Source organism: Rhea americana, unplaced genomic scaffold (genome assembly GCF_003343005.1).
Source record: "Rhea americana isolate MKP2758 unplaced genomic scaffold, rheAme1 scaffold_24, whole genome shotgun sequence".
In the NCBI taxonomy this organism is placed as follows: Eukaryota; Metazoa; Chordata; class Aves; order Rheiformes; family Rheidae; genus Rhea; species Rhea americana.
In genome coordinates, this window is record NW_028186357.1 from 1332328 (window position 1) to 1357220 (window position 24893).

The following is a 24893-nucleotide window of genomic DNA, read 5'->3' on the forward strand; positions in this document are numbered from 1 at the left end:
CTTTGAGGACTGAAGCCATTCACAATGATTTAATAATCAGCAGAAACATTTGCAGTCTGTTTCTGGGAAGGGTGAATTGTAAAAAGCTGTTCTTCACCAAAAGATACGTCAGTTGCTGATTTCTGTCTGTCTCAAAAGAAGTGTCAGTCTAGTCAGTTCTTCTCAGGCTATCCATCCAAAATGTAATCCTGTTTGAAATCATCTTGAAAATCAGCATAGTATTTTAACCTCTGTAACTGTGCTTTATGATAAGTTTGTGTCTTAGACTTCTATCTTCWAATTAAAGTAACGATGTTAAGTTGGGGCAAGAAGAAGAAAACTGAGAATGTGGTGCTTTTAGTTAATGTATCCAGGAAGTAGTATTCACTGGGAAACTACTGATCTAGCCAGCAAGTGGGATTATTCAGATTTGCTCTTTAGATGTAGAAGATGGGCTTGATGGACCTAATGATTAAGCAATCTTTCAAGACAATCTGTGTTGCACGTTTATGCATGCAGAGCTGCCCAGAAAGTATGTATCAGTAATGGACTTAGCTATGGTCTAAACATCTCAATCACTTCCATGAAGCTGCTATTCCAACTGTAAAGCTCAACATCGCTCTGCCATATGTATGTCACTGTGTGTGAGTCATCTTCTTCTAATGCACTTGTGAAAGAGTCCCCTCCATTAAATCCCTCCAGCACTGTGCCTGTTTCTCCTCTTGCATCTCATTACAACCATCCACTCTGCTCCTGTTACTCACCTGGGTGCACAGCTTAGCTATAGCTGACAGCTGAATGCTAGCATTTTTGCTCTCTACTCTTCTTTTGATGTGGCCTCCGCTTTGCTTAAGTCTTGCCAAATCAAAGCTAGTTATCTAGGAATCTAGAAACACTGTAAATTGCCCACAGGAAAAGATCTTCTAATCAAAGCAGGCTGTTTACATTGTTCTTATTTAAAAGGAAATAAAGGATCTGAATCAAGAGTCTCACTCAATTCTCTAACATTTTAAAACATAGATTTTTAGTAATAAAAAGCATTGCGATAAAATAAATAAAATTTCAGTTTATGCACAATAGATTTTTCTGTACAGGTATGAAACTGCATTGTTTTAGCTGGTGCTATCACTCCATTCTTGACATATAGATCAGAGTTTTATAAAAATATACATGATCTTGGTTTAAACAGGAGCAGCTCCTGAGGTCCCTGCAGACAGCTCAAATAGCTTAGGTAGAGCATGTAACAGAAACAGACTCCGGAGCAGGAAAGACTGTCGGCACAGATTCACCTGAACATCTTCAGAAGGGATGTGCATCATCAGAAAATGGTGCATTTGAATTAGGAAGCATCATGCCTCCATTCCAAGTATCTCCTCCGAGGAAGCCTGCATCGTTGCACTCACTTTTGATCTCCTGTCGTACGCTCTGGTCGGCAGCAGCGCTTTTCACAGAGTTTGACGAGCTCAGACACAATGAAAACCGATGAAGCCAGTCCAGTGAGAAACAGCAGGTCTGGCAAGATGCAATAGAGCAGAGTGGAACACAGGGGGCGGCTGCATTTTGTGCTAGGCAGGAATTCCCAGGTAAGGACCTTCCTACAGCAGGTATTTGTACTGCTGYAACAACATAGCTGCATGACCAGGCTAGACTTTTGCTAGCTGATGAATTAGAGAAGTGACTGCAATCAACAAGGAATGCACATGCAGCCGGTTGGTATGGTCCACCTGATAGGTGGTGACTTCTCTACGAATCATTCGGGATCACTGAACCCTGCAGCTAACAATTCACCTAATGTAGGAACCATAGTAGTACGGTATGGTAGAGTTTGCCTAGAGTGAGATGGTAAAATATGCATTGTATTACAATGAGGAAACATTTACCCTGCTATTTCAAAATGGAGTGACTGTGTAATGATTGTAGATAGCTTTCTTTACAGAAAACAAAGATCACAATACAGCACTTACGGTAAGTTTTAGCATGTCTGCGTTTATATTCATTTATGTGCAGTAATTCAAAATGTAAAACCTAGACTGGGATAATATCATCAAAATATTAACATTTGTGTATAGCTGTGTATATGTGTTTAGCTTGATTTCTCCCACCAATGTTCTCTCGGGAGCTATCATGTAACAATAGGGCAAAGCTCATCTGCCTTTTAAAGTAGCTTTAAGGATAAAAGTATTATGTATTTTGCAACTTACCTAACACTCCTAAATTCTCCGTCTGGAAGATCTTCTGTAATGGAGGGATGTATATAACAGCCAGCTGTCCCAAAAATGACCCAAGCACAGAATACAAGAACATGCGGTTTCGAAAAAAGCCTATCTCAGATACCAGCTTTGTCTAGAGAGGGGAGGAAAAAAAATGTAATATTTCCCAGTCTCTTCATGGTACTTGAACGTCAAGCAGTTTCTTTGCAGATAAAAATCTATTACTTTTTGAAAAAATCAAAGCTACATAAATGCTAACTGAGGCAAAGCTAGATATAGTTGAAAGTGTAGTTACAGTTGAACCATGATGRTTAGTTCTATTTAAAAAGGATGATAAAATTGTGCTGCTTTACATGACATCAAAAATTCTCTTCCTAGGSAAAATATTTACATGGCTAATATTTATGTTAGTGTATCAAGACAAAAAAAGTGATTGCTGACAGAGAARTCATTCATTTTACCTGAGAGCGGCATGTCAGGGCATTGAAGAGGTCAAAAAACACAAAACACGTAAAAGTCATTGTTGTGGTCCGGGGAGTTATGCCACTTTTGGGATTCTGAAAGCACATGTGAAAATTCAGATGCAAATTAAGGGGTTGTTTACCAAAAAATATGTCAATGCAATACATGAATTAAATATACCCTTTATGGATTGCAGTCAACTTGAAGTCTAGTAAAGCAAAGGAGTAAGTCTAGTTATAGCTAGCACAGGTAGCAGTCATTGCGGTCTGCTAATTGTTGAGTTTGTGACCTTATCAACAGTGTTTTAAATTCTTAATGTGGAATTTGACCAGAGATTCTTAAAACATATTGACATCTTAYACAAAGGTGTGCAAAATACAATGTTGTAATAGAAAAATAATTCATATACGCCATAAATAGTCACATACATTAATTAATTAATTAATGAGAGAATTTTTTGTGAGTAACCTGATGATAGCTTGCTACATGACTAGCCCTGAAAATAGCTATCAATTACGTAGCTGCAAGAGCAGTAATACTGTGTTGGGATTCCTGTTCAAATTTCACTGTTCTCAGTGCGACCATTAATGAACACTAACTAATCTGCAAGGTGTTACTTGCTTATCTTCAGAAGTATGTTGATGTGTGGTTTATCAAAGCAAAAAAAGTAATTTAATTCAGAATTTCATTCTATAACTTTTACAGCATTAACAGTCTTTACTAACAGTAAATCATTGTGCTTACTTGTTACTTTCCACTTATGTGGCAACCTAGAGGTGAAAAGCACCTTAAAGCCTTCTAATGATTTCAAGTAATAGTTTTCCCATCCTAGATGGGAAGCTCCAAGACAGAGAAAGGATGAGGCAAAACAGGAAGGCAGAAGCAGAGCTAGGAGCTGACTCTGGTTTCCTAACAGTGTCCTTCCAAATCCTGCCTCACTGAATGTACTTCAGAAAGAACCACATGTACTTCAGAGATTGCCCTTCGCTTTGTTCTCCACCTTGATAAACATGAGGTACGAGTTCAGATTTTCCTCACCTCTTTCCAGAAGACAAAGAGGGTTCCACTGATGATAATTATAGCTGACATGAAGATTTTCAGGATCAATGATTTGCTGAGTATGGTGTCCGTAATACATCGAGGGGGCTGTTTGATAGTATCCTTATCAACAGGTTCAACTCCCAAACTGCCTCAAATAGAAGCAGAGGACCRTGCTTAATTAATGTGGATTGTCCCCAAACAGGACTGCTAATGAGAGAGAACGGCTCTAGAGGATGAAATTCTTTGAGACAAAGCACGAAGGATGCTAGTACTGTGGAAGGGCTCCATAAGGCCCAACTTTGTCTGGGAGACCTATGATAAAGATCTTTGTGCATAATGAATTGCTAAAATGGCATAGCAGACTGCCATAGTGCAGCATATCCCAACTCAGAGGGAGAACTAGTTGTAAGATCATGACCAGCACCCCTTCCAAAATGAAATAATTCTAATCAGCAGTTGAATGAGGTCCTAATGTCTTACGATTTTGGGTTGCATGTACCCATATATACCCAGTGCCTTCTTGCCAGCCAGCCCAGCAGGGCTACTAGCAAGTAATGCATCCGGGAAAATGGACCATTCCCAGTCRAAAAGTAGACTGCTGAGGTGACACCACCCTAAAAGAAGAATATCTGAAACCTCAGAATCTGGAGTAAATGATTTTGGAGGGAAAGAGAAGAAAAGAGAAACTTGTCCTATCTAACCACCAAATGATTGGATCTTTGATAAGAAATAATAACAGCTTGTGTTCCAAAGCCAAATTCRGACATCTTAAAATTCCATCAAGAATATTTTACTCATTTGAGTCTTCCATACCTCTGGGCTGGAGGCCCATCCATGATGATGTTAATCCATAAGATCTGCATAGCATTCAGTGGATTTGGTAGATTGAGCACTGTAGACAGAGTAATTAGGCTCAAAGCTGAAATACTCCTGCAAATCACAGAAGAGTGTTATTCTGGGTGGCCTCACCCAAAAGGTGCTTCTACTAAAATCTAAKCAAACAAGAACTTACGTGCTAAGCTGGAACCGCACAAAATTTTTTATGTTGTAAAATATTCCCTTTCCCTCTTCTATTGCATTCCTGGAAGGGAGAGGAGAATTTATTAAATAACTAGCATTCACACTATTTTAAATTGCATTCCCCGTGAAACTTGAAAGACAGGTTCTGTTTTCCAGCACTTATTTTGGTTGGAATACAGATCCCTGCTTAGGAGAGAGACACCAAAGCAGCCTATTAGTTAGACGACTGGTAGACCTGAAAACACTTGTTCTTAAAGCCTGGACTTGGTTCATAAAGCAGGCATGCGACCTATTTATATCTTTACTCTGCCCACAGTGTCTGTTGTTGTGAACCAGCAGAGCATTGCAAATTACACATTTTAGGAGTTTCTTGGATCAGGCAGGCAGACAATTTATAAACTACGGAGACTTCTAGGTGCTTTTGAATCCCCATAGTCAACTATAAAAATGAGAAAGAGCTTTTGGATGAAAGGTTTGTCACCACCACTTAAAACAGAAAAGTCATTGCAGTGTGTGCACCTGAAAATGAGACGGAGTAACATTGGGGTACCTCCAGCTACTGCCTGCTGACATACATGCTCCTACTGTATTTGCAAAATTTTCAGGGCTAGTCATGTAACAAGCTCATTGCAATGGACAGCAACAAAGTAGCTGAAATAAGAAAGTGCCTGATAGTAAGAAAGTAGCTGAACCTACATTACTGTTGAGAAGTCATCATCCACAAGGATCATGTTGGCAGCCTCTTTGCTGACGTCTGTACCTGCTTGTCCCATTGCAATGCCGATATCAGCAGACTTAAGAGCCACAGCATCATTAACACCATCTCCTGTCATCGACACAACAGCACCAGCCTTTTGCAAAGCCTGTGGGGGTGGAGAGAAGAGAGACTCTGAAGCCAGGAGAAGACAAACAAGTCCTGCTGGCAATCCCAGGATTTGCATTTAATATGCAAAGAGCAGAAGGAACACTATGCAACTTTGAAGGTCAAATGAACTTTAGCTGCCCATATCTATATGAACTGTATGGAGCACAGGAAAAAACTCAAATAGACTAAAAATTAAGAGACTGGATTTTCAGGAGTATTCAGTATCTCAATTTGAACAAGAATTAAAGGGGACAGAAAAGTTCTGAGATATCAGTTCCCTGGTATTATGCTTCAATACCATCATACCAGTATCTTCTAAATGACCCAGGCCTGGTCTGCAAGAGAAATGCTAATGACTTTGATGTAAATAGTGCCAATGCTGTAGCTTGGGTTTTATTACCCTGTAGTTTGAGTTGACCTTTTCTTGGCAAACCAGGTGGTCTAGGGAAATGCTGAAGCCCCCCTCACACCTTAGTACTGTGAGGCATATAATGGAGTTGAGAGGCTCTTTGTACCTTTATGATTTTTAGTTTGTGCTTTGGACTTGTTCTGAAGAAGATGGAAACCTGCACAACAAAGGAAAAACATGATCATGTGTTAGATGGATGCTGTTGTAGATAGAACTGAACCATTTTATTGTAATCAAAAATTGTTACATTCTTGATAGTGGATGCCAGCTCTGAATCTGCCAGTTGATCGAGCTCTTCCCCAGACATGGCTTTAAGCTTCCCATTGCAGAGACCGATATTCTGTCCTGCAAAGAAAAGTCCAGAATGACATTTGTCCTTCTGCTCTGGAAGAGGACACTTACCTCTTTACCTGAAGTACAGAGGCAGTGATTTAATAATTTATTTGGAAATACCTATCAATGTGGAGCACCTGGAGGGGCACAGGGCCCTCTTGCTCTGAGCTGGGCCAGTCTCACTGTCCTTACTCAGTTGGAGTTACGCAAGCAGTATGATACCCAGAACTCGATCTAATACTAACGCAAGTTTAGCAATGAGAATTCAATTTTATTCCAGAACAACCAGCAGAAAAATTTAACAGTTAACCCCTCCTGTCCTAAGTCATCCTTTGTGACTTAGCTTTCAAACTAGAAAGAACAGCAAAAGCATTCCTGAGTCAACACAAAACACAAACTGCTCCCTGGGGCAGTCTGTGCTCTGCCAGGAATTGCAGGAGAGCAGGACCAACAGCCCCAGTGAGAACTCAGTCCTTTCCTGGCTGCTGCTTGGACAGGYTTTTTTCTGACTGCAAAATGCAAAGAATGGAAAGTGCAGGGATACCTGCACTCACAACATTAGCAGGGTCCATAATCGCAGGAGTACTATGTGTCCCATTGCAGTGTATTACACAAATTTTGCCATTTGTAGTGCTAAAATAGTGGAATTTAGATTAGTGGAATTTGACTCATAGTTCTTAGCTGCTTTATTATTGCATTTAATATAAATCGCTTCAATGGAAAAGCTGTCAGTTAGTGAGACTGAGATTTAAAGCCTGTACTGCACATGTGAAAAGAATGATAAAGATGATCACTGCTAAGTAAATAACATTTCACTGACTGGACAGRCAGAATACAGATTTGTAGGAGCAAAGCTAATTTTGGTACCTATAGCCACAGCAGTTTCCAGAGCATCTCCAGTAATCATCTTCACTGATACACCAGACTCAAAAAGGACTTGAACAGCTTCTTTCACTCCAGCCCTTGGAGGATCAATTATTCCAACCAGACCTAAAAATGTTAGTCTGCCCAGTTCTGGACCTGAAGCCAAAGCAAGTACTAGAAAAAGAGAAAGAAATGAAGATAAGAAGGCTGAATTATTTATTRTTCACCTTTAAAAAAGAACATTTAGAGAAGATCCTAAGTTTCCAGTTTTTCAGCTGAAAAAGTAATTAAACCAAGTATTCAGGTCTTATACAGATATAAACATTTGCTCCACTTCAAATAGCACCAGTTTATCCAGATCAGTGCATTTCTGCTTCACATTTATTTCTCTTATAATTTACATCTGTCTAGTTTAAATGTATCTACCACRTCTTGCCTCAATGTAGACGAATTAAGCTGGGGCAGTGTAACATCAGGGCAGACTCTACTAAACAACTATGTTAAACAATAATGAGACTCTGCCTCTGCAGMGAGTTACATTTTTATTTAAAAAATGCATCATGCAACTCCAGTTAAACTAGCACAACTGCCATCATGTGAACAGCAATGCTCTGAACATTTTGTTTCTGTTCCTGGTGCCTAATCATATCATTCAGTAGTCCCTATATAACTCAAGGATATTTTGCCAGGGGTTCATATCAGTGTTTCTTTGATGACTGAATCACAGTCATCAGCTACCTGAGCTAATCGCTTTGCTTTGGAGCAGTAATTTGCCATTCACAACTGCAGATGATTCTGATACTGTCAAGCAMACTTCATATACGAGTTACTAACTGCAAGACACAGGCCTGGAGAATACATATATTAACTATACCTTCTTCCAGATTCTGTTGCCAAGACTTGTTCTCACCTATTTACATCCTGGGAACAGGCACAAGAAAAAGTGTCTTTGKTATTGTGCAAAAAGTCTAAGATGTTTTTGAAGTGATGTTTCTAGTGATGAAGGAAACGGCACGTGTGTAAGAACTTTAATGGGTTGTGCACTGACACGAATTCAGGATCAAATAAAGATCATCAGATTTGGTCCTAATAAAGAATTGAACCAAACTTCAAATAAAAATGTCAGTGCCCAAATCCATGTTTTGATCCCACCCCCAAGTTGCTTTTTGTGGCTCTTGAAACAGCTTCTCTAAAAGCAAATCTTGGAAGACCACTGATTAACACAAGTCCAGTGCAATGCTTTTCAGTGCAGCATTCAGACTGTTTTCCAGACAATCATAACAGCTCGTAGAAGAAAAAAAATCACCATTTCCAGTGTTTTTTCCAACTCTTTTCAATCTCACTAATTTAAATCTAGCAATAATAGATCAATGGAAAGCAAGCGTCTAGCAAATCACAGTGCCCTTGTCCAATGCTGAGGAGGGATCTTGCATGCTGGGCTACAGACTGAGCCTCTATCGACTGTAACCAAAACTCTCCTCTCCACTTATCTTTGCCCCTTTCTACCTGGTGGAAGCTAAAGCAGGTCGTTTGCCTAACTCCGCACAGTGAGTACCTAACATAAAGCAGGAAAGCAGATCTCAATCTGTCTTCATTTTCCAGGATATGCTGCTTTGCTTTGGAGCCCTTTCCATCAGCAAGAACACCCTGGGCAGATTTTTTCTGCTCGCTGGTCTATCAACAGTTTGTGTCCCAAAAGAGTCAGAGAAGAAAATCAGTATGTTGAAGGCAAGAGGAGGAAGGAAATAGCTCCGCTAGACATGCTTGCAAAAGAAGCGGGGTGCACACAGCGGTACATGTGTGTGCACGATGAAGCACAGAAGCAGAGACTTAATAGAGCTGGAAAACGTTAGGGCATGACAACCCGTAAGCGTAAGGGACATAGACTGACCCCGTAGACCTGAGGATCCCATTCTTCTCTCTTCCTGCTGGTAGAAGGCTTTCTGCTGGGGTGTAAGTGATAATGAAATGCCACCACTGTTATACATAGTACAATATCGAATGACTTCTTCAAATGCTCCCTTCATAAAGTAAATATCTTCCTGATCCTTTAAAGTAAKGAGACAACAGGCTTTGTCACAAAAAGATTTTTAAAAATTAAAAAAAAAAGCACTTTAAAAATACCAATGGCATATAAGGCTTTACATCTTAGATAAAACAGTTGGATTTTTTTTTTTACTCTTTTACCTGTTTTGTGAAATATCTATATGCATGTATAATTTACAGGGTATGATATTTTTGCTATAGCCATTTTTCATGCTGGGCCATCAGAGACACAGACAGAATGATAATGAAAAGGGTGGTGTGTTTTTTAAAATGGAGTACAATATCAGCTAAGATTAGCTCCTTAATCTGGTAAGGCAAAAATGTCTAACATTTTCTTCCAAACATTGTGCTTTTCTTCCCCTGTGAGTTTTCACAGAAAAGCTTTTGTTTTCCTGTATACCAGTATACGATAAGTATCATCTTCCCCTATTCAAACACAGAATTGTAAGCTAGAATTACACCCAAGTTGGGAATTTTGAAGTTTGCTCAGTTTTTCTCCTGACATAGTTAATTTTTGAAAACCTTATTTGCTAAAGAGATACCATTTCATACCCATTGTGGAGTTGCACAATCAGAAACATGAAACCAGCTAACAGAACTGTTTGCTTTACCTGATTTTTCAGCATGCACTTTACAGCCATCCACTTTTGTTCGGAGCTAAATGGAATTTCCTTCTTTCTTATATAAATATCTTTTATGTCAGTTAATTCCATCTAAAATAAAGTAAAATGAAAAGAGTGCTGTAATGCTGAACCATGTTGCATGCATTTTCTATGGYACAGTATATTATAAGCACTGACCATCGTCCATGCACTTTCAGGCAGTCGTATTTCATAGAGCTGCAGGAAGCATGGGTAAGATTAAAAGTTACACTTTCAAAACTGTCTTCTCATTTGGGTGTCTGATAAGGAATAAGTTAAACTTGAGTTTGAAGCTTGCTACCTACTGACTTCAGTATAAAACAAGAACCTCTCATATTCTGCTATTCCTTGGCTAATGCAGGAGGATAATTTTAATTTAACATTTAGAGAAATACAATGTAATTGTTTCACAAAAAAATCATAGTTTCACTGTTACAGCTGCACACAGATGTTTGCAGGGAATATTTTTGTGTAATCATTTAATCAGCTAACTTCTGTGCTTTACAGCCCACCTGAGGTCCGAACTACAGTTAGACGATATCTTGAGGTGTTTTACAGCTCTTTTTCTTTATCAATGAGCATGAATACAATATTCAGCAGAAGTGTTTGTTCCACATCTCATGACTAGAAAAAAGTAAAAAACTAGCAGATCACCCAGCCCCAGGATGACCCTATGCCATGATTTCTGATGTGACCTGTAATTTTTTTGTCCTCTCCTCTCCTCCTCCTGAGCTCTTAATTGGAATCTGCAGAAAATACACAGAAAGCAGTCTGGTTTGAGCCCAGAAAAAATCCATTWCRCAGAGTAATTGCACAGATCAACCARGGAAAATAATTATTACTAGTAATACAGAAGCTCAGGGAAGGTGTTTGTCCATGAGAGCAGGTTTATGTGGGAGAGAMGTACATATCTGACCTTGGGGAGAGGAGACAAAGAAAAACTAACACCAGTGGGAAGACTTGAAAGGATTCTGCTCACTGCTGTCAATCGGTTCTAACAACTGCAGCTCTTTTTTTTTTTATTATTATTTTTTAATTCTGGAAAAATTTAGATCTTAGCAATCTTACCTTCATTGCAAGGGCAATGAGCGCTCCTTCGGTGGGCTGTCCAATCAGGTTATTTTTCCTGATAATGGCATTATTAACTACGCTGCCAGCCTGGATAAAGTGATATATTTACACAGTTTATTTTTAAACTAAATTCAAAACTTTTCAGCTCTTTTAATCAAGTAATTGCAGATTGAAAGCAGCCACATCCCAAAATAAGAAACGTCACCAGATTTCCGATGGTCCAAATTTCAAACAGCCTTTGTTAAAAGAAGGAGAGCCAAGAAGCGAGTTTGGTAGAACAGACATTTCAGAGCTTCAGAACACCTTCATGCCCAGTAGCAGCATTCTCTTGAGATCAGTTCTTGGGCTTCCTAAACACACTGAATCCATAGCATACACCAAAATTTTGTTAAAATGTTATATTTTAGACATTAACATGAAACAAAACCCCAAACCTGTCCAATCATCTTGACAAATCATGATAAGGAAAACCAGTCTCTCTTACCATCACTTCTGACATACAATATGGGTACCATAAGGCCTAACTKTGAGATTCCAGTTCAGATCATTCGACTACCCAAGCAGTCTGCTTTTGCCTCTACTTGAATGTGCAAATTTTATTTAATGCTAACATTAAATTGTTAGAGTATTGCTAGAGGCTAGAGACTATTGCTGTAAATTTTATGTATTGGCTACTTAGCTAGATAAAGTTCAGAACTTGGYCACATTAAAAACCTGAACATGATCATAGTAATTGTTCTTTCCTCTATTAGAATTGCATTTTTATCTGAAAYTTCCGTGACACTTCAAGCTGATGACTTTGGTCTCTCCCTGAATGTCTTATGCTTGCTATCTTTTACCAATAAACTCCAAGTATCTTATAATAAATACTCAGAACCTTTCTAAAAGAATGCTCTAGCAAGGCAGTGCATTTTAGAGTTATGAAAGTAATGTTTTTCACACTCATTACCCAAAGTGATCTGTGCAAGTTAAAACTACATGCAACTAAAACAGAATGGTTCATAATTTACACTTACCTCCACTAATTTCCCAACCGAGACATTGGAAAAATCCTTAAGAACCTCCCTTGATGGCAAAAGATAAACATTTCCTTCTCCATTATAGCCCACCCCACTAACCTGAGGAAAGGAGAGAGAAAGAGCAARCCTCTCAGTATCAAGCAAGACTATATGACCATACTTTATATAAGGAATATTCTTGGTAGCTCAAAGCGATGCTTATAGTAAAGGTAGAACTAAAAAATAGTTGGGCCCTGGTGGGTTTGAATAGCGAAGCCCATGTAATTGCATYGTCCATACCTCTGCCTGGAACCCATCTGAGGTTACGAGCTGAGTCACTGTCATCTCGTTGGCTGTCAGAGTACCTGTCTTATCGGAGCAGATGACATTGCAGCAACCTGATGCGAGAAAGTTTGTAATCAGAACTAATAAATTTAGAGTTTCAAGGCCCCAGAAGGAAGAGAACATGTTGCCCTGATGTTACTTAAACTGCACACAGGCATAAAAGGAAAAAATACCAAGAAGTGGATGAGTTTCCTAAGAGGACATTGTTAAGGAAAAGATGAAGGGGAAAAGGAATTGATTGCACATCAGGGTATCATGCACATAATTTGGATGTGAGATTTGGCAGAAGACAGCTGAAGAAGGCTACGTGGTATTGAGCATCATATCACRGACAGTCAGAGAAGGCACTGATTTCCAGGGAAGTGACCAGTGTTTCTGAGCTGCAGTATTACCCATCAGCARAATAGCTATTATATACTGAAAAGAGATCTCAAATTCCCACTCTGCCACATACTTCCTCAAATAGTCATTTAACCCTTGCTTCTCCATTGCTAAATCAGAAACAACAGCACTTCCATATCTCTGCGAGGGGTTGTGAAGGTAATGTGTTAAAGACTGTAACAAAAAGTACTTATAAATCAAGTGCTAAAAGCAGCACTTGCCCCATTCAATCTCTGCTTTTTTGCAATACTACTTCAGTAAAACACAAAACAGTTTGGAAGCTGGTTCACATTTACACCATAAGCCAGAGCCCATTTACACCATAATACAGCAAAGAGTGAGTCAGCACAGTGGCCACGTTAAAGCCAGTTTCTGCTCTCAAAAAGGGAGGACAGGACTTTAAAGTAAAAGAGAAACAAAATCTAGCTCCCTTCTACGTCTGAATTTCTCTCGTGGTTCTGGAGGTGACCAAATGGCATGACCACCACCAGGTAAAAACCCAGGGAAAATAAAGCAGATTAGGCTGTGATTAAATTAATTCCAGTTTTCAAGGATTAACACAGAGCAAAGCCATCACCTCTAATATTTCATTTTTAATTATTTACAATTAAGAAACTAGATAAAGAGGCAAGATTATTTTTCTTCCTTTCAAAAGTTTAACAGACTTGGTGCAATTACTGTACAGGAGAAAACAGCTTTTCGCCACACTTAGACTGTCTTGCAGAGAAACTGGGAATCTTGCCATGATGCCTATTTGGGCATAGCCCTATCCAAACGAAATTCTTACTGAGATAAGGCCGTTCCAGATGTCCTGGATCAGGGGAGATGCAATAAAATAAGGGTGGTAAGAATCCTTTGCTGCAGAACAAACAAAGGCAGTTCAAGCAACAGCAGCATTTCCAAGGAAGACAAGTCCTAGTTGAAGTATCAGGCTCTGCAGCACATATTGGAAACTGCATGGGTCAGGCCTGGAATTTAATTGCATTTTCTGATTAAAATGCAAATTATATATGCCGTGTGTCTTCTCCTYCATGTAATTCCCACACTGACCAAGAAGGCCAGAGTAGCAGAGCCTTGAAAAGAGTGATCAAGGACAAAGGCCAAATCTGGGGTCAGGGGAGGCGGAAGAATAATTTCATTATAATTCAACCTGCCTGCGGCAGTGAGGATGGGCTGGATCTCTTCTCAAGGTCCTCTCTGGCCCTATTTTCTATTGGATGTYCGGGAGATAGCCACACACACTACAGAACAGTAGATGGTATTGTCTATGCCATTAGGCTTGACTGGAAGGGTTGTAAGGTTTTCTAGCTAGACATGAAAAAAGTGGGCAAGATGGACCTGCAGGACTGTCCTGCAGAGTTGGGAGGAAAGAGGAACCAAGCAAATCAACCTGAGCAGCCATGTCTGTGGAGAGGCTCCGATCTCCATGGGCCTGTGCCTGAATTTGAGTTGACGCAAAAAGAAGTTGCCCCAAGCGTTTTATCTCTGCACCATTTCTAATGGAGCTCAGCTCCTGCCCACGTTCTTAGCACTAACATAAAGGGAAAGGGAGAGAAATGGAGGGCAGAAAACGTATTTAGGACTGAGTGGGTTTCTCTGGCCCAGTAAGCATACCCTCATTTTTTTTAATCTAATCATGGCCCACCTGGACAGCCTATTGCTATTCAGTTCAGGTTTTGAAGAAGCCAGACAGCTGACCAAACTGTGTGGCCTGTTTGCAGGCTTACCTAAGGTTTCTACTATGGGCAGCTTCTTCACAATCACTCTTTTCTTGGCCATCCGGAGAACGCCCAGCACCAACGTTACAGTGACCACGATGGGAAGGCCCTCAGGGATGGCAGCCACCGCCAGGCTGGGGACAGTGGAGAGAGACAACAACTTCAATGGACAGGTCAAACTGCAAACATCTACCAAAATGTGTCAAATGGACATTTCCTTGGGGAGCATGTCTTCCTGCTTATCTGTGCATATCTGGGACGGAATCGACTGCCTGCGCAGCAGTAACTACTGGAATTCTTGGTGTACTGTAAATACAAAAGCAGGATATTTATCCAGCCCTTCAACCTGCTTCTGGGTGATTTTGACAGAGCAATTACTTTTCTTCTTTACATTGCCAAAGAGCATTAACTTCTGGCTAAGTAGGGATTTAGGGGTTGGGTTTCACTTCATTTATTTAACTTCCTGAGGATGGAAGTTCAATATTCCTCAAATTACCACCTGTTTGCTAGCTGCTGGCCTCTGGCTGTACCTAGCCCCTCAGTCCCTCTCCTACATGTGGGTGCAAGCTAYGCAGAGAGGGAGCAAACTCCCAGAATGTCCCTATGCTGCACAATGGATTGAAGCAGCATCAAAAACTGCAGCTGCTGGCGTGCTAGAAAAACTCAGACACTGTCTGCCTCTGTCCCTCCTTACCCATGGGTAACTCTGAGCACTTCTAGAGAGRTCCAGAAAGTAAYCAAATGGGACTTTCAAACCCAYAGGCTGTTCTCCAAAAGTTGGACTTAACTAGTTTTCTTTTTTTGCCACCACATCCCCCCAGGAGACAGGCAGGTGGGCACTGAGCTAGTTTGGCTTCTGTTGTTCCGTTGTTTTTATTTCCATACAATCTTTTTTTCCCCCTCTCTTTTCTTTTTCTTAAGTGAATGATTTTAGAGCCATGACAAAACTGAACAACAGGTTTTATTGCTACTACTAGAAATGYGTGGTTTATTACGTTTGACTAAGGGGTTGGGCATGCATTTTGTGTCATATAAAAYGCACATTCTAATCTTTACATGTAAATGCCATAAGAACAGCAAAGGCTAATATTTGCTCTTGCTACACTCCCACTAAATTCATAGTGCAGATAGTTAAGGACATTCACAGCAGGATGAAGTGGAAATAGCTGTGAAGATGTTTTCAAATTATTTCATTCAAAGTAAATAATGAAGTAAGTTCTGAGTTTAACATGTCTCCAAGATCAGAAAAACTGCAAACTTTTTTTTTCCTACTGAACTCTACAGTATATCTCACATGAATTTTGCCAGAGCAAGATCAACATGTACTTATGAAGGATCTTATACAAATTCTGTGGGGAGAAACATTCATTGTTTTGAATAGAAAAATCCCTGAGATATATTTCATTGTAATACGAAGAGAGAGGTACTTTCTAGTCCTCACCTAACTCCAATCGTGAACATGCTGAGAAGAGGCTTCCCTTGTAACCAGCCAATGAGCATTATTAAACCTGGAGAGGGAAAAAACAGTTGATTAAAAAAACCTTTAGAAATTCGTATGTATGGGGAATTGAGTACGGAATGAGGCCCCCCAGGCCTCTACTTCCCAAGCATCCCTGCTTGGACCCTCCAAAATCCAGGTCAGCCACATCCCCAGGTACGTTTGAGAAACATGGCCTTGGAGCACATCAGGATTTTAGAGCTGACCGCACAAATAGGAGCGTTTCCTTCAACTCACCAATTATGCCGAAGGAGAAAAGAGTGAGTTGTTTCCCCAGTCTATCCATGCTTTTCTGGAGAGGAGTTTTGGGAGTCTGGAAACATTAGACAATAGTTATTTTTCTTTGCTTATTGCATAAGATGAGAGGAATGCAGTCTGCCAAAACGACTGGCAAGCACTGCATGGCTGTTCTCATTACCGCGGTCCTCAACAGCTGCCCGATACACCCCAGTGCTTAGCAAGCCCGAGCCCGAACCCGACCTGGGGTCCACCGGGCGCAGAGCATCCCGCAGAGCGCTCTGCCTCCGAGCGGCCAAGGCAGCAAGGGAGAAACAGGAGGAGGCTGTCACTCTGCCTTGCTGCGATTTCTTGCGCTAAAGGCTCAAGCACCTCAGGTAAGGGTGTTAATTACTTCCTAGACCCTCATCTGTGTTGGCTCAGAGAGCTGGCCAATGAAGGTTTGGCAGATGTGGAAGTAAARTTTTAGATACCTAGGGAAAACTGAAGAAACAAAGCAACCACGAGGTTTAGGTGATTACAAAGTTAGCTGCAAACTCAGCATCAAATGTTTAGATTTAGAAACCAAAATGCTGCTTAAAACCTTCTTTTTTGGCTATGGCCTTWTGCTTGTCCCTCAGTCACACGGGAATTTCAGAGCAGAAGGGGAAAGAGACCCCAGTGCGTTAACGTGCAGAACTGCTCCTGCTCACGAGCTTTCAGCTAGACTTCCACCATTGCAAGAGCGGCATAGAGACTTCTTTACCTCTTCAGCTTGCATCATTTTAAACACCTCGCCAAACTGTGAATTTTCACCTGTCCCAATAACTACCCCCTGAAAAGAGGGGAAAAAACAGAGAGATTAAAAAAAATGGTATAATATCAATCTTGCTTATAAGAATCTGTAACTACTGTCAAGGAAAAGAGAGAGGATGGCAGGACTCACTTTCCCCTTCCCATACCGCACCAGTGTTCCCATGAAAACAACATTGCTCAGCGTTGTCATGTCTCCAGCTTCCAGCACCACGCTGTCAGTCTTGTTGCAAGGCTCAGCTTCTCCTGTAAAACTGGATTCATCTACCAGCAGATCTGTAACCTAATTAAACACATGCAATTCTGGCATTACTAAGACTTGAAACTTCCAAAMTAGGCTTTTGACGTATTACTGTATTTACCTCTATGAGTCTGAGGTCTGCAGGAACCCTGTCTCCCACAGAAAGATATATGATATCTCCAGGCACAAGCTCCCGTGCTAGAAGGTGCTGCAGTTTTCCTTCCCTTAGGCTGCATTAGGCGAATGGAAAAAAGGAACAAAAAGCAGGCTGTGAGCACCGTGCAGTGCTCTTTCTGCAGGCCTGGGAACAGGACTGGCAAGAAGGTAGGCGCCCTGCTCCTGAGAGTGTTCAATGCAAATAAGAACATAAAAATCTACATAACAACACGGAAAGATGATTATGTTCCCTTTTGGGCTGTTCTAGTTCACAAGCAGATGGGCAGGTTATGGAAGATTTACATTTCAGCAATTAGTGACTTAAATAGCACATAAGGAGTAGGTAGAAAACACAAGTCGTGCTTTCCCTTGGCCTGCACTTTAAATAATGCCATGCAGATTGCTTAGCTTGGGAGACCTGAGAAGCTTTTTGAAGGTAGAATTACCCCTGGCATTTTGCTGTTATATTACAAGGACAGCCCTTTCGAATGCTTAGATGCTTATGCAGTGGTGGTAGCAAGATCCAACTCTCAGGTGCAACCTTTTTTAGGTGCAACCTTGCTCCAAGCCTAACTGCTTATTTGTTTTGGCCTTGACGGAACCAATTTGTAATGAGGGGGAGCTGGTGGCACGGCCACGCTGACTCCCGTGCCACCGGRTGGTGAGCAGAGCATCTCTAGGAGCTTCCTGGCACTCAGCATTTGCTCCATTCCTCTGGATGCCTCCARGTGGATCAGGAGCCAGTGGCCCCAAGGAGATGCCACCAGCCTGCCACGCATTGCGGCCACCTCCTCCCAACCCGAGCTCCTGGCCTTGGGACCTGAACAGTGTTTTTCTCCTCCATCGCTAGGTGCACCTTACCAGTTGCATTCRGGGGGCACCAGCTTGTTCAGCTCCTCCAGCGACTTTTCGGAGCGATACTCCTTGTTAATGGGAACGAAGGACAAAGAGGTGTTAGCAGGGGGTGGCACGCTCAGCACGGACCAGCCTGGCATGGCACGCGGCTGCACATACCTGGATGAAGGCCACGGTGACCACGATGAGCACGGCCTGCGAACAAAGAGCCATCAGCACCGGGGATGCCGCRGCGAGCCATGGGCCGGGCGGCGGGAGGACCACCTACCACTGCAATGCTCACGGCGTCCTCGTATTCCCTCGTGATCACGCTTACCAGAGCGGAGGCCAGCAGCAGGAGAATGAGTGGATTTTTAAACTGAAAAAAAAAAAAAAAGCCAAAATTACAGTATATGGTTAAATACGGCATCATCGAAGACAAGCGGGCATCAGGTATCTACAGAAAGGATTGCAAATGCAGTTTTCCCGCAGCCTCGCGACRAGGGTGCTTTGGGCAGCTTCGCTCTGCCACACATCACCCACGGTCTAATCCTGCCCAAAAAGGCTGGCCGYGCAGCACAGACTGGACTCTGCAACTACACAAAACCTTTGATTGTCTTTTTAGAACTTGAAACCAGAAATCCTCTCCTTTTTTCTTTCTTTTTTTTTCTTTTTAATCTGCTAAGCTCTTCCTTGGGCACAGGGCTGCTGAAAGGAACCCAGCACCGGCCAGACACTTCAACCTGAGCCTCGAGGCTGCCCTGAAACCACGGGGAAGTTTCACTGAGTCGASAGGTTCTCAGGGAAAAAGGCACTTGCAAAGCTTTGGGAAAGCKCTTTGCTTTTCCTTATTTAAAATACGAATTTTAAGGCCCTTGCTCTTACTTGAGAAAATGATAGCGCTGTTCAGCTAGCACAAGAATTGGTGTCACTGAATTAACTCAGGCAAGACAAGACCACCTTTTTGGGGTGACAGGACTGTGAAGATGCATGGTGCGAAAGTCAAGGCTTAAACCTACTCCCCGCTGAAGGTAAAGAAGAAAATCCCCTCAGTTTCTCCGACTAAAGATGGGTCAAAACGGATGCTTTACAGAAATAGCAACTGGAAGAAGCGGCTGGAAGGGCCTGGTGGGAGGCACCTGCCCAACCTGCCGTTGCAGGGGAACGCACCATGTGGTCCYACAGGGAGACCCACAGGTTGTGAAAGGCACTAAATAGGCACTCAATAATCCGTGTGGTGTCCTCAGAGAAGAAATACTTGTTAAAGAAGTCAACATTTAATGCTTTCCTTCACTGACAACCATGGCAACTGGGAGTTTCAGCCTCTGCTGTTTTCCCCAAACCTTCCACGATTCTATCGCTTGTCTTAAAGGAAATAAATCTGTTCCAGAAATCAGGTCACTAATCCATAGCTTTTGATTTGTGGGCTGCACGGAGTTAAAAGGACTTACTTTTATTTTAAGATGCTATCTCCCCATTAAGCGAACCCGCATCCTAATCTCACGTCGGCTTTCCTGTGGGAACAGAGTGTCTCTGTACCCAGGGCACATCCTGTCCCAAGACTGAATCCGTGGAAATAGAAAGCATCAATATTTCAATGTACTGAAATGCTCAGGCCAATTCAAAGCAGGGGCAGCTTAGCCGGTTCACCGGGAAATGAGAATCCGGGCAGAAAATCCTTACCTGGTCTAGGTATTTCTTCCATATCGGCTCTGCGTTATCTATCAAAAATTCATTCCAGCCATGTCTTAACCTGCGTTGCAGCACAGAAAACTCAGACAGTCCAGTCTGTAAATCAACCTAGAGGGAAATAAAAAACCCAACACGACACACGGATCAGTCGTCATAGAAAACAGCTTAAAGAAAATCTAGTTATGTCAGAAAACTGGGCCAGATCTTCATGATTCCGTTCTTACAGAGTCCAGTGCCTGCTCTTTCCCTGGCAGCGTGTATAGCTTTGCTCCAGACCCAGCAGAGCCCTCCAGGAAAAAACAATAAAGCTACCCCCTGTTTTACTGTTTATGTATTTATTTCTGTTAAAAAACTTTACCATCATCCATCACAAGAGTCCATAAAGTAAGCACAAGTTAATTAATGAAACCTATTTGCAGAGGTGGGGAGCCACATAGTAGTCGGCAAATTCAAAATCTAAAGCAGTAAAGGAAAGAATCGACTTCTGGTTTCACCCCACGTTTCAAGGAGGCACGGAAAGGTCGTGCCCTGACGAAGTTCAAAGCGGACAAGCGGAGAAGGAACAAGATGTATTTTGCCCGCGTTAAAAGACAGCAATGTCACACACCAAAACAATACCAAGCATTACATACTTCCTTGGTCCTGGCCTTTTCTGAATTTCCACCTAATTTTCCTGTTTCTTGGCAAAGGGCTCAGAGCCCAGAGCTGTGCTGCACAGACGGAGCACCGTCTATGCTGCTATTTTCACAAATACRAAGAATCCTTACGTTTAAGGCTTTCGCCAAGTCTTCCTTCTGGCATTTACAGGCATCTTTGGGTGGCAGAGCGGCCACTTCCTTCTCGTGCTCAATTATTCGCAGCTCCTCGCAGGTCTGAGGAAGGGAGATAAAGCARTCGTCAGGCAGGAACATAGTTAATAAAAGCATTTCATTATCTCCTTGGTTCTTCTCTTAATCCYATTCCTTTCCCTTATCTTTTCAACCATGTGATTTCACAATTAACTAAAACACTTCCTAAATCACAGCACTTTATAGCATTTACTAATTAAGCTTTGTTCCTGCCTCAAAGCCAGGTGCATCTCCTTATCTCTTTACAGCAAGGAACCTCAACATTAAATGACTCGTCCGAGGCGCGGGGACTGCCAGCAGCTGAAACGGCAGCTGCAAGGGGCTTCGCCCCCAYGCGCAAGGACACCCGTTTCATGGGCTGGGGCCTCCAGGGCAACACTTGCAAACCCACTGTTAATCTTGTTTTAGGGTGAACCTTCAGGAACTTGGAACAGATGTGGCCAAGAAGGGAAAAAAGAAAAAGAATCAGAGGCTTTTGCAGAAAGTCAGGAGTACAAAACCTTCTTTTATAGCTGGGCAAGCTCGGAAGTCCCAGGCAGGGATTACGGGTCAGCGACATTTTCAGAGGACGCAGAAGCACACGCCGCGCTCGTAACCATGCTCCAGCAGAACCGCACCCGCCGCCGTCTTCGAGGGCATGTGGCTATACCATTTCATCCAGATTTTCCAAATCAGTTCAATAGAAAAAAGGATCGGAGAGCAGTAACAGCAAGAGAAATGCCCAGCAAAGGAGGACTCAGGCACAGCTGCAGCTCTACTAGGACCATGATCAAACAGCAGAAAGGGCTTTTTTTTTTTTAATACATATACACATACATGTTCTACACATGTATCCCTGGACCTCAGCCCAGCATTGTTTCTGCATGGACTCATGCCCCGGATTGCCCTGCTCGCAGGTATCAGCCTCCAAAAAGGCACCTCGAGTGTTGCAGAAGCGCTGCGCTAGGACCATGCCCTGCATTTTAAGCTGCTCCCGTAGGTGTTTGACGGCAGACACAGGGTCCACCTGGCTGCAAACCCAACAGCCCTGCTTATACCCCTGCTCCATGGCAGCAAGGTGCATAAGTGCTCAGCCCTGCTTCATCACTCTGCCCCAAAACACCTGTGCGAGAGCAGGGATGATGTTAACTCCTCGCCTGCTGGAAGCTTTCCAGAAGTGATAAATTTAGTTACTCTTCCTGATGCCTCTAGAGGTTTGAAAATATGYGAGGGGGAACTGAGATGTGTTGATTTTGGTTTCTCTGGCAGTATATTCCACCATCGGTGTTCGCAGTAAAAAGTGAGAAGATCCGAGGACAGGATGGACTCTAAGGAGCTAGGAGGCTTTGCTCGGCTCAACCCTTCCCCTTCAGCAATCTTGGACYGAAATCCCTTATGGAATATATCAATAGACATTTCGGTTACTGCTGATGTGGGTGTGTGGAGGCAAGCCCGCACTCCCCTCGCCCGTWCCTCGAAGAGAAGTTGTGCTATTAATTTTATTTTGGAGAGGTACATAAAAATAGATACCAGCACGGTAATAAAAATGTGCTGGTATGAACGTTCAACATCTCTGGGAGGATATGAAAACAGAGTTTRTGCAAACCTCTGCACAAAAATGTTCACTGCTGTGAATCCTGAAATGGGAAAAAGCCCAGATCCAAACTGGAATAGTAATTTAGCAGTGAACRTAGTGCAGGCCTGGGAAAGGTCTCCCCTCCCTTTTATGACTGCTGAGCCTGGCACGGACYGATGGCAGCAGGGGAAAGGATCAGGAAGGGTTTTGGTACCTAGAAATAAAGTGATTGCAATGAAGAAGCCCCAGCGTCTTTGAAGAAACTCTGAGGAAGTTCTTAATACACCTAAACCTTCTACCCAGATCTGTCTGGACTCGAAACCGGGTCCTTCCCAAGGCTAAATCATAACAGGTCCCCAGATGAGCTGGAGATAAATCTCGGTGGGGTGGTCTTCTCTAGGCCCGGTGGCCTCTGAGACATTAGAGACGTTTTTAGCTCGCCATGCTCAATAAGAAAGGGAACTGCTTCCTGCTGGCATGAAGGGCTTGCACCCTGCACCAGTGACACCTGCACCCGGGACTCCAGACGGGTGCAGTGACATCCACAGCAGCTCCGCTCCCCCRGGAACTCCTTATCTTCATCCTCCTCCCCTCCTATGTCAGCCTCTTGCAGCTCATTTCCGCAGCTGCCACTGTAAACTCCTGTAGGGAGGTTAATATGCCATTTCCCGGGCAGCAGGATACCCAGAAGGGAGCTCTCCGGGCGTTCTGCACCCATCTCTCCATGACACRCGTAAGCTCTTCTCTTATGAGCCATAAGCTGCCTAGAAATTCACTCTGATTCTGAATGTGCCACTGTAGAAAAGGGACAGAACCAGCATCTAGCAGAATGCAGACGCTGGCTATATTTGAGCTTTGATGTGAAAGTTAAATATTCTGCCCTCTCCAGATGGTAACTGCCAACAGAGGCTGTGAGCTGGYGATCATCTTTCAGTTACCAAAGCCGCAGATTTTTCTTCATTCACAGTAATTTTTCTATTTATCCTGTCTTCAGTCTCATCAGATAAACTGGTTCAAATTGCATTTCTGATTTGATCATTTCATCCTGAGRTCTGTCCTTGCTGAATTCACTATAAAATTCACTATAAAACTAGAGATAATGAAAAATAAGAATACAGTCTTAGCGCTGTGATGGATGCTGTAACCCATAGAGTATCTGCGATATAATAAAACTCTAGGTTTTAGTTTGCATTGTAGACAGAAGAAACAGAGCATGGATCATAAGTTTCATTTTAAAGATGAAGACAAAAAGCTGAGATATAAATTAAAGGACCAGCTCAAGGTCACACAGGAGACTAGCTTCGAGGGACTGAACTTGCATCTTCTAAGCACCAGGTCAACCCTTTTACCAAAATACTGTAAGAAGTACAAGATTGAAAGTGTTCTGTRGTATTTTTAAATAAAGAAATGAAATGAAGTGTGAATCAATTACCAGCCTATAAAATAACGCAGGAAGATGTTCTTGTTTTAGCAAGCTTTTTTACGTCATGGGACTGTTATTAAGATTAATAATAATAGTAATTGTCAGTGGCAAAAATATAAAAAAAGTCTTTGGTGAACTTGTATAGAATAAATTAGAAACTTTTGAAGGTGTAATAGCTGTATTAGACATTTTGCTTTCACAATATAGTGACATCCTCAAAAATCCCCCAACTTTGAAACCGTTAATGATATGTTCAAACCTTCCTGCAATGGCACTGTAAAAAGATCTTCAGGTGTGCTTTTAAGTGCATCTAATATCGGCACAGGCTTTGGATTCACGTTATTCTGGAGCTGTCCTTGCGTCTCCCTAGACTTGCACTGGCATCAGGCCGACCGACCTAGCACTTGCATCAGAAAGAGGTCTGCCTGGAAGTCCTTTCCCATTGAAATTTCCYGTTGCTTCCTGCTTCCTAGGCCCGCAGCAAAAGTGTTGGGCATTTCACTGGCACATTAAAAACGCATCATGCGCTGCATAGACTACAGCTCAGGCTCCAGAAGGCTGTACATTTGGAAGTAAATATTATATATTATGGTGCAACAAACATAGTATTGCCAAAGGACAGGCCAGGCTAATTGCCAGCAGCTTCCTGATTACGCAAGTTCAGGAATCTTCACTTCATGTCAAAGCAAGATTACAAACACTTTCTGGAAACCCAGCAAGATCTTCCTTCTCTATGACTTTGAGCTACGTGGAAGTAGYGTCTCGCAGCATCACGCAACGCACAGTGTGGGGCGTGGGATCAGGAGCTGAAGGTCTCCTGTTCTCCTCCCTCCACAGCGCTGAGCAACCACCATGCCACAAARGTAAGACTAGCAGAAAACCAGAAGAGAACGGAAATGGCTGAAATGCCGCCTGAGGAAAGACCGAAGGCATCACAGGATGCAAGTTGTGGCCAAAGGGCCATGGAAAAGACCACAAATACCTGCAAGAGCGTGGATGGTGCTTGTGGGGACGGGAGCAGGGACTAGCCCTACGTGCCGAAGGAATGGGACGGATCACGGCCACGTGGGAGGGCGCTCTGGTCCCTCCGTCATGCGCGATGGAAAGACGAATCTTGAGCAAAATCGTGAGCTGTGTTATGGCAGCGGCAGCAGYGGAGATCCCATCCTGCCGCTGCACGGAGCAAGCATGGGATGGCGAGATTACCCCCGCTCAAAAGGTTTCAGAGAAACAA

General features: G+C 42.5%; 1 protein-coding gene across 1 annotated transcript; it reads right to left on the reverse strand.

Annotated features, from left to right (window-relative positions):
• Positions 1 to 1022: 1022 nt before the first annotated feature.
• ATP2C2 (ATPase secretory pathway Ca2+ transporting 2) lies at positions 1023 to 21232 on the reverse strand. Its single transcript, XM_085306408.1, has 26 exons — positions 20601 to 21232; positions 19825 to 19941; positions 18431 to 18520; positions 18322 to 18357; positions 18169 to 18230; positions 17273 to 17381; positions 17044 to 17193; positions 16864 to 16932; positions 16119 to 16194; positions 15825 to 15891; positions 14393 to 14517; positions 12240 to 12337; positions 11958 to 12059; positions 10939 to 11028; positions 9841 to 9942; positions 9075 to 9231; positions 7187 to 7357; positions 6234 to 6331; positions 6093 to 6143; positions 5409 to 5575; positions 4705 to 4773; positions 4506 to 4622; positions 3690 to 3837; positions 2651 to 2746; positions 2181 to 2322; positions 1023 to 1491 (listed from the first exon to the last, which is right to left on the reverse strand). The coding sequence occupies exons 1-26, from the start codon at positions 20757 to 20759 to the stop codon at positions 1379 to 1381; spliced, it is 2781 nt and encodes a 926-aa protein (XP_085162534.1). The 5' UTR covers positions 20760 to 21232; the 3' UTR covers positions 1023 to 1378.
• Between the last annotated feature and the right edge of the window lie 3661 nt (positions 21233 to 24893).